The sequence below is a fragment of the Hippocampus comes genome, unplaced genomic scaffold, assembly GCF_001891065.2.
Source record: "Hippocampus comes isolate QL1 unplaced genomic scaffold, H_comes_QL1_v1.1 scaffold236, whole genome shotgun sequence".
NCBI classification, from domain to species: Eukaryota; Metazoa; Chordata; class Actinopteri; order Syngnathiformes; family Syngnathidae; genus Hippocampus; species Hippocampus comes.
Genome location: NW_017805879.1, coordinates 301022 through 311473, shown reverse-complemented (window position 1 = coordinate 311473; position 10452 = coordinate 301022). Strand labels below are relative to the sequence as shown.

The following is a 10452-nucleotide window of genomic DNA, read 5'->3' as shown; positions in this document are numbered from 1 at the left end:
ATTGTCCAAGAGCTTCTGTAACTTCGTCGAACTTGGAGCCAATTTTAACCTTTACAGTGACTTTTCTGTCAAGCCAGTCCCATCGGAATTTATTCTTGACGTTTGAGTCAATTTCTAGGATTGAAGACTCCTGATCTTTAGTCAAAAATTTCATAATTCCGCTCAAAACGATCCCAGAACAATGAATTTGCGAGACGAAGAGGCCGCCATGAATCAGGTAAAACAATATGTTACATGCAATTTGATTGGTCCAATCGCTTGTAGTTAACCAATCACTGGGCCGTATATAATCGAGCTAAGACTCCCGCAACAAATAATGCCTTCAGTGATCTGATTAGTTGAAGCTTTCATACACGTCCAATCGCAGGGCTGTTTACAAACGGAAAACAGAGAGACTGTTCGGGAGAGCTCGTGAAAACTCGACGATAAGGTATCTGACCGCCCCTAAATTTTTCTCAACGGATTTAGACGATTCACAAAAATGATCAATTTAAGAAATAAAACGGCGGATTTCCGCGGATCCGCGGAAAATTGCCATGTATGATTGCTACTGATGGAGCTCCAGCCATGTTGGGGGGAGAGAAAGGACTGGTTCAGCGTCTGAGAGAGTATCACCCTGGTTTGATAGGCTACCACTGCATAATCCACCAGTCTGTCCTTTGTGCACGTCTGGGAGAAGTGTACTCTGAAACTATGACAACAATGATGAAACTCATAAACTTCTTGAGAGCAACATCTGCACTACAGCACCGCTTGCTTCGCACATTCCTGACAGAGGTAGATGCAGCTTATGATGATTTGCTCCTTCACAACAACGTCAGATGGCTGAGCAAAGGCAGGAGCGTTTTTGGGCCGTAAGAAAAGAGCTGGAAATGTTTCTGTCACAGCACAAGAGCACAAAAGCAACACAATTCCTGGAACTTCTGAGAAATGACGAGAAAATGGAAGTTGTGGCATTTTTGGCAGATATAACATCTCATCTCAATGAGCTAAATCTCAAGCTACAGGGGAAGGACAGCACAGTGTGTGAGCTGATGTCAGCAGTACGGGCCTTCCAGAGGAAGCTGGAGAATTTCAAAGTTGACCCACAGGTAATTATATTTTCCATTTAATACCACACACATTTTATGGTCTCCACTTAACATGTTTTTAATACTTCATACCCCCTTTAAAGCATTTCTCCTTATTTATTTTTTACCCACAGGAGAGAATGGAACACTTCCCCAAACTTCTGGAACAGACCAAAGGAAAAGGAGATCACATTCAGTGTCATGTGGAATTCCTGGAGAAGCTGATTGCAAATTTCAAGACTCGTTTTGATGACTTTACATTAGGAAAACAAGTCCTACTGTTCATTGTCAGTGTGACGCTGTCACTTTGTGGACAAGGATAGTAACTGCAGCTAATTATCATCCTCTGCTGCATAAGCTGGCAAATAACATTCTCACAATGTTTGGGTCAACTTACAGATGTGAGTCTGCAATCTCCACAATGAATATTGTGAAGAACAAGTACCGTATTAGACTCACCAATGAACACTTGCATCAGTGTCTCCGCCTGGCCATCACACCTTTTGTGCCAAAGTTCAAAGTCTTGGCAACAAGCACAAAATGTAATTTCTCTCATTAAGCAGCAGTGTTCAGCACAAATGCACATAATGTACACTTCTTTTTGCACCTTAAAGACTAAGTTCTTGCCACTAGTTTACAAAAGGAAATGAGGGATTGATTTGTTTTGTTAAAGGAAATGGATATTTTGATGTATCTTCTTAGCATGTGTAGGTTATATTTGCATGCCTCAGACATTGCATTCACCTTTAGTGGAAGAACAGCACTGCACATTCCTGTACTCCCTTGTGTCAGTATTTAAAATGGTTCTTAACTCCTCTTCTGATATTTTTTTCAGTGATTTCAGAGGGGATGTGAAAAGAGTAATTGTACAAATGAAAAGGATATTTTTGTTTTCATGTTTAATATTTATTTTGGTAAAATGAGTATTTTGTTTTTGTTAAAATAATCCCATGTGCTGCAGTCCATGTAAATAAGTTTATATAACGCAACATACAATTTTAAAAAAATTGTAAAAGTATTATTCCTGAATATTTATTTTACTTTCAACCACTCGACATGTTCAGTGGCATCCGGTTGTCAGTGCGTGGCCGTGCGTCTTTTCTCTCGGGATATGATCTCTTCACAGTGTCCACAATCCATTTTTTTGTGTGGTGCGTAATAATACTGCGCTTTGGGATCTCGTCATCAACGTGAGGCAAATGCGAAGTCACAAGAGGAGTGAAAAGTATCCGTGGCCACTACCAAATGGAAACATGCGTCCAAGTTTGTAAAAAAAAAAAAAACAAAAAAAACTGTCTAAAGTAAGAAGAATCAAATCACTCCCCTTAGTCAAAACATCGCCGCCTCCGTTCCTTTATTTCAAAAGCGCCGCACATAAATATGCCCATGTGGTGATTATATTCCCAAAACGGTGGCGACACAGTCCATGTGGCAGTAGGTTGTAGGGTTAAAAAGGGGAGATAAAGATGTTTGGAAAGAGGCGCGCTCTCTAGTCTGTCTTGTCAACGCGTGCGTAAAAGCGGATAGAGAGAAACCGAACGTGGTGGAGGCTCTTCGCCGTCCTCCTCCGAACTGACAGTTAACACGCTCTTCCCCTGCGCTGCTCTCTCTCTCTCTTTCTTTCTCTCTCTCTCGTTGGGGAAGCGCGCTCGTAACTCTCCGAGCTCCGCCGTCTTAGTGACTTCCAGCCGGAGCTTTCCCTCAACTCGAGGCTGGGGTGCGTGTGCGCACGCGCGTATCGGATTACAGTGTGGACACCTCGGCCAGCCTCCACGTATCCCCTCACCTCATAGACCCCCCCAACCCGCAACCCCGATTAAAGAGCAGTTTAATATCCCCCAGCACCACCCTCTCTGCTCAACCTCTCCATTGCCTTCCAGTTTTTCTTCATGGTTGCTTTCACTGGAGACGACAGGTAAACTTATAGTGGCGAAAAGTAACGTAGTCCAAATACTTAGCTGCAATACTTGAGTATATTGATCAATTATCTGTAGTTTACTCATTACATTTGAAAACAGATACCAAACTTTCACTTATGTATGTACTGACATCACGCGCATTATCGTGGTACCCATGATTGCTGCTGTTAAAAAAAAAAAAAAACTGTACAACTCTTTGTAATTTTTAGTATTGATATTAACACCTTAAACACTTACTTGACTAAATTCCCAACACAATTGAATGAATTTAAATTCCAATATTCTGTTCGCGAAAAAAAAAAAACAATTCACACTTGCACACAGAAGAGGAGTTGTGTTGTTGGGGGCGTGGCCTATACATATATATATATATATACATACATATATATATATATATATATATACACACACATATATACATATATACACACACACACATCTCGGAGGCGATTGCTCTCAGACTGCAAGGGAAGCTTAGCTTCCCCTAAAATGGACGCTCAGCTTTTCTGCATGATTGGATGATCTGTCTGAGGCGGAATCTCTTTTGATTGACAGCGAAACGAGCCAATCACTGATCTTTTGGTGTCATCATCCGTGGGAGCATTTTTCAATTCTGATTCTGTTCCGAGTTGAACTGGAGACTTCTTCCAATCATCATCGCGACACTCTGTTGAAACCGACAAATTAATCTTTTATTTCTGGTGGGTTTTATTGTAATTGCTTGTGTTCGCAGACTGACTTATTTCACCACAGTTAAGACCCTGGAAAAGACGCCTTGTTAAAAATAAACGGACACATTTTATTCAGTACGGAGTAGTGATGGGAATTCCGGCTCCTTTTCAAGAGCCGGTTCTTTTGGCTCGGCTCACTAAAAAGAGCCGGCTCTTTCGGCTCCCAAATGGCTCCTCAGTTTTTTTGTTGCTTAAATTAATTTACTTCCAAAAATCATGTAAAATTATGTGTAAAATGAATTACTAATGTAAAAAAATATACAGTATATCAAATCTTTATTATTTCTATATTTATGGCTTTATTTATATTCTTCTGAACATACTCAACATGGAGTGCTACAAAAAATAAATTACAAAGTACAAAAACAAAGACCCATCTCAAAACAAGGTCAACAAAAAGTTCCAAACTCTGATTGTGTAAATTTATAAGCTTTTAACTATTTTCAGTAAAACAACATAAGCTTTGATTACCACACAACAAATTATAAATTAAAATTTGATATTGGATATTTTAACCTTGCACAGTCTACACGCTGCTGTTGAACTATCAATTAAGTTGAAATGGGTCCAAATTTCACTGCTTTTCCTATTCATTTTCTCACCTTTCCACTTTCCACCGTGTTGTTTTTTCTCTGTAGCGCTATCGAGCTCTCTCTCGTCTCCCTGTCTCTCCTGTTCGTGTGCTGCTGTGTGTGTGTGTGTGTGTGTCTCTAACGCCTCTCCCTTCTCGACGCTGCAGCGTGTGTGTGTAACCATCCCCTCCCTCTTCTACCACGGATCTTGACCAATCACGTGCGGCTTTATCCGAATTGGGGGAAACAGGAGAAAAAAAAAAGTCGGCTCCTATTAGGAGCGGCTCCCATTTAGGAGCCGGCTCCCGTCGTTCACTTCAAAGAGCAGAGATGAAAGTGGACTTTTCTGAAAATTCCATAAATAAATAAATACATACATACATACATACGTAAATAAATAAATAAAATGTACGCAAGCGCGCCTTTTGATTTCAACCAATCAGCGCCGACGCAAATGACGTCACACAAGACACCAGCTAAGCTAGGTTAGCTAAGTTAGCCGAGACGACACTCGAAGTCAGACGGACACGATTTTCTTCCTATCTGTGTTTTTCCCTTTTTGGCCAAATATATTTTTTACGACAACTGTCTTGTCCACGGCGTCTTTTATTCGTTCCACTGGGGTTTAGCAGGTGTGTTTATAAAGAGACGAAAATTGTTTGGGGACTATCCCCCACGTTCTAGTTGAGATGGTATAACCCAAGAGGCAAAATGACGCTTGCTACTGTTGTTGCGAGTTGCCATTCGTTCTACTAAACCATTCGTCAAACGCCGTCATGTCTTCTGTCGTTATTACACAAATAAAAATTTCTTTACTGTTACTAGTGTTAGTGCCTCAATATGGCTACGCTCGTGAAAGCAATACAACGAACTCAAACGCGTCTTCGTTCAATGTTGTCAACTAATATCCGGATTAATTTTATGCAAATTTTCCTCAATTCTCCGGAGAAATTTTCATAAAATTTTGAAAAACCCGAAATTCCGGGAAAATCTGGACGACTTTTATCTCTGTGAGAGCCGGCTCTAAGAGCCGGTTCGTTCGCGAACGACACATCACTACATTTTATGATGTAGGCCGAAATTAAGTTAAGCTTCCCCTCCTTGACAGACAATCATCCGCCACTGATATAAACAAACACAAACACACACTGCGTACAAGAAAGACAGCATATGAAGGCTGTTATTAAAGAATACGAAACAAGTGAGACGAACACTGTGACCCAACCTGATCCTTGAAGAACAATTTCCGGCTGCATCCTGCCAATGGCGTCCAGCAGTTGACGTTGTCCCTTGTAGTCCTCTTTTTCTTCACAAAATTCCTCCTCGTACTCCACTGTCCTTCTTGCGCACATTGTTTACACGAAAATTACAACACTTTACGCTTCCGATCTCTGCGGAGCGATGTGTTGAGCACGAGGGCCTCTTTGTTAGCGGCTAGAAAGCTAACCGAAGCTAAACTAGGCCGAGAAATATCAACGTACACCGAGACGACTTTCATCGCACACGAAGCTTCAACGAAAGATGTTTTGATCCAGCGAGATGATGCTGGGCGCCCCGAGTGGAGGTTTTAGCACGTTGACTACAAATTCAGGAGAATTTCGTAAAGAGCGTCGATCGCTCCTCTCGCCCCAGTCGAGCACTGCGGTCAAGCCAGCGATTGTTAACGCTCTGCATCACGGAAATCTGCCAACAGCGAGCGCCGTTGACCACCTTCAAAATAAAAGCTTTTACAAACTGTCAGCGGTTTGGATTTAGCATAATGTTTTAAAATAATTTCTTGGCGGTCAGGGTACGATGAGTTCACCCAGAGAGAATGAAAACTCTCTCAGAATAGCACCGAGAAGTTTTCTGAAGTTTAGACTGAAAATAAAGTCAATATTAACTCTCCATCAATCACGAAAATTTCACCTCTTTAAAAAATAAATAAATGTTTTCCCGCAACCAGACAAGATCGAGGGCACACGCTGCCGACGCAGGTTCTAACCACAGTACTTTCATGATGATCTGATGTTTCATTTCAAAATAAAAGGCCTCATAAATCAGCAGTTTTTACCTTTGTACTGCTAATTTATTTGGGTGAAATTAACAGTTTGGTTTGGTGAGTTAACCTTAAATTTGCTGTGATTTTGTTTTATTCCAAAGCAGTTATTTCATCTTGAGTTTTCTTTTTATGATCTTCAATTCAAGGGTTTGGACTCAAATTATACTTTTAAATTAAGTTTATTTTTTCCACACAAATTTCAATAAAATTGCGTGAAACAATGATGTGCTGATTAAATACGTATTTACTTTATTTTATGTCAATTGGTACGATTCAAATCAAGATAATGACGAACCTCAATGCGCTGCTGCGACTCAGGGGGTCACTCCACTCTTCACAGCAATATTGTACACGACTTCCGTTGTGTATGTGTGATGTCACCACTTCAGAACAGCCCCGCCCCCTCAGCGACAAGTCAGCGTTCATGCAGACTGCGAGTGCAGATTCGGGCGCTTGAATGTGTGTGTGTGTGTGTGTGTGTGTGTGTGTGTGTGTGTGGGTGTGTGGGTTGTGTGTGTGTGTGTGTGTGTGTGTGTGTTTTGACAATCTTTATTGAACAAGTCAGGATACAATTCTCAGTAAACAGACAACAAAACGAACACGTTATTAATATATGCACATATTACAAACATTTAAACAGAGAGAAGCCAGGGGATTTTTAAACAAAAAATTCAAATAAGGAGCATATAACCAGAGTCTTAACAGCTTTCTTGTTTTTGGAATCTATATTAGAACTCAGGTACTGCTTTGTTTCTGTTTCAAAAATTAAGAAAAGAGGTTTTGAATTACTCCATCTGGATTTGTGGATATGGAACTTAGCGAGAATGATTATTAAATTTATAATGAAGGTTTGTTTAGTGTCTTTTTCCTTATTTTTGTAGAACCCAAATAGTACATTTTTCCAGTGTAGCATAAAGTCAGAGTCAATGCGTTCAATAATAAATCTGGATACAGCTTTCCAAAATATGTTCGTGTACAGGGTACATTCCACAAAATGAACATTCAACAGAGATGTCTTTCTTGAACCTAAGAAGATAGTGTTTGGTGGGATAGTATTTGTGTATCATTTTAAAAGATATTTCCCTTACTTTATTAGTCAGGAGGTATTTGTATGGGAGAGACCAGATTTTTCCCCAGTGTAGATTATCAACAAAACCAGACCAGTAAGTAATAATATGTGGGGTTGTTGAAATATCTTTTTGAAACAGGGAACGTATGTTACGGTTGTTATTTCTGACTGATGTTGACGTAAAACAGGATTTGCCGATAGCAGTCATTTTGGGGTCCAGGGTTGGTGTTGTCACGTAGCGAGGTGGTGGTGGACCCCAAAAAACAGGCAGGAGGGAGGAGCAGGGTGAACTTGACGAGTTGTATTAAAACACAGAAAATAAATCCAGAACAATCAAAGTCATGAAAACAAAAAGATTCCACAGTAATAAACCAAAACCATGGCTGTGGCAAAAAACTAACAGGAACAAAAACATGACAGCAGCAAGCAAACAGCAACAAACAAACATGACAGGAGCCAACATCAACAATGACCCGACAATGAGTGGTCGGGCTTGGAGTCCTTTTAAAGTACTAATTGCATAATGACCAACAGGTGTGCAGCTGCAGGGAGAACCCTACAGTGCCACCTGTTGGTCACAAACAATCATGACAGGTGCGGAGGTTGTTCTGTCCACCCCTTTCAAGAGGGTCAAGATTCCAGAAGGAATAGCATTCATGACTGTAGCAAATTCCTTTGGGGTGACAGGTAGATTAAATTTATTTAAAAAATTCAGAGTAACTTAAAAGGAAACCTTGATTATTGATTAGTTGACTGACCAGGATTATTTTATCACTGAACCAATTATGGAGAAATAATGATCTATTCTTGTAAAGATGTAACGATTATTCCAGATAAAGCATTTATGAGGGGAAAAATTATGTTTATATATCAAGGACCAAGCCAAAAGTATTTGTTAGTGGAAATTGGATCAAGCCAAGGGAGTTTTTTTCTATTTTGTAGTCACATAAAAGTACAAAGTTAAGACCACTAAGTTGAGAAAATATATAGTTAGGTATAAAGTTCCAAATAGAAGAGGGATTACCTAAAAATTGTTTGATCCAATTGATTTTAAACATATTATTAAGGGTAGAGAAGTCCAGGAAGTTCAATCCACCACTTTCGTAGGTACTCATTACAACAGACCTTTTCACATAGTGAATCTTGTTCCTCCACAAGAAGTCGAAAAGCATCTTATTGATATTCTGACAATTTTTTTCATTCAGGGCACTTGAATGTGTGCTGGCGGCTGCTTGGAGCCTTAGTGATGTCAACATGTGAAGTCACTGCCGCTTTCCACTGATGTCTGATCGCTTTTGTTGGCTTTTCGTGACAGGAATCAACAGCCAGACGTTGCACCAGCCACAACGGGACGTCCGCACCGTGGAGGGTGCAGCAGTGACGCTGGACTGCAGCTCCGACAGTTTGGCGGACATCTGGTGGGACAAACAAGAAGTGAACTCATTGCCTGACTTCATCCTCAGCAAAGATCAGGTCGGTCAGGGCAAGAAGGCGAAAAAGTACAGTGAAAGATTTCGCTCCAGGATGGATGCCAGCGCTCGGCAAGCTTTTCTGCATATCGAAGGCGTGAATCCCAGCGACTTGGGAGTCTTCTACTGCGCCCAACGACTCGGGGGTTTTCGATTGCGCCCTGGAGCCCACGATGACACATCCACTGGTGTGCCTGCACCAAAAACACCTGCATGTTGTCAGTGACTTTGGGGCGTGGCCTCACAGGAATACATGGATCGCACTGTCGCAGAGCTGCAACTCATCCGTGCTCGAGGATGCTGTTGTCTGTTTTTTTTTTTTTTTACTTTACTCTGCTCTGTCGTGGGCATCATAACTAGTTTTTTCTCGAATTTATTTAATCCAATACTCCATGTAGATCAGGGGTGGCCAACCCGCGGCTCGCGAGCCGCATGCGGCTCTTTGGCTGGTTCAATGCGGCTCCCGGGCTTTCACACGACAAGCGCCGAAAACGCCTCGGCAGTGGCGAAATCATTCAAACAAGGCGCTAGATACACGTAACGCACTACGTCACCTTATCATCAATCCCGTTACTTGATTGGCATAGAGGGCAACCAATGAAATGACTGCATCACCGCTCAAGCGCAAACAACGGCGGTAAGCGCTAAGCTAGTCAGCGAATTACCTTTGATTTTAAGGCAGGGGTGCCCAATACATTGATCAGAGTCGACTGGGAGCCAGTGAACTGGTCCCAAGTCGACCGCAAGGGGTGGGAGGAGGAAATGGGGAAAAAAAAGATTTGTTTGTTTGTATCTTTAGCTTGCATTCATTTTCGACCGTTCCGACTGTTGCTCATCGTGATGTGCGTGCATATGTGTGCGAGTGCACTGGTGGGCACCCGCGTGAGTGCGTGAGTGGCCTCACTTAGCTCTCGCTCTTTTACGCCTCACGGCAAAGTGCCTCCGTGTGCGTGTGTGTGTGTGTGTGTGTGTGTGTGTGTGTGTGTGTGTGTGTGTGTGTGTGTGTGTGTGCGTGTGTTGGTGTGTGTGTGTGTGTGTGTGTGTATGTGTGTGTCTGTACTGTGCGCACGCGCATGCACGAGGAAGGGTATGATGTGGCTCTTTGTAGTAACAGGAAAAAATTTGGCTCTTCGTCTCTGACTGGTTGGCCACCCCTGATGTAAATGTTGCGTTCTCGTTTCTCGTAAGTTATGTTGGCAGTGCAGCTCAGATATCAATTCGGAGGCGGATTTTGGACAAGCTGCTTGGTAAATGTGGCAGGCAAAGCTCCAATAAAATGATGAAAGTAGCTAAACCACACATGTACACTCCAAATGCATAGTACTATCTACATCAGGGGTGAGCATTACGTCAATCCTGATCTACCGGTAGATCTAGGACTCGTCCCAATTAGATCCGAAATGCGTATAGGAGAAAAAAAAAGTGTGTCTTTGTAGAATGTTAGTAATATATTTTTGTGTTAATGCACACTGCACCCTAATCATCCTATCAGTCTCATTTTCCCAAAGAAATATTTTTAAAATAAAATAAAATAAAGCATATAAATCTTTAACCTACGGTGGCGCGTGATTACGTCAGCGG

General features: G+C 41.6%; 1 protein-coding gene and 1 long non-coding RNA gene across 2 annotated transcripts in view; one reads left to right on the top strand and one right to left on the bottom strand.

Moving 5' to 3' along the window:
• Positions 1 to 1350, top strand: part of LOC109527214 (uncharacterized) — a 2915-nt gene extending 1565 nt beyond the window's left edge. The window contains exons 2-3 of the long non-coding RNA XR_002170491.1: positions 967 to 1091; positions 1205 to 1350. This is a non-coding gene — a long non-coding RNA (uncharacterized LOC109527214). The remainder of the gene's footprint in view (positions 1 to 966; positions 1092 to 1204) is intronic.
• LOC109527205 (gastrula zinc finger protein XlCGF8.2DB-like) overlaps positions 1 to 6024 on the bottom strand; it is a 17916-nt gene extending 11892 nt beyond the window's left edge. The window contains exon 1 of the mRNA XM_019888997.1: positions 5518 to 6024. Coding sequence (XP_019744556.1) covers positions 5518 to 5644 — 127 coding nt within the window. The 5' untranslated portion in view covers positions 5645 to 6024. The remainder of the gene's footprint in view (positions 1 to 5517) is intronic.
• Positions 6025 to 10452: the final 4428 nt, after the last annotated feature.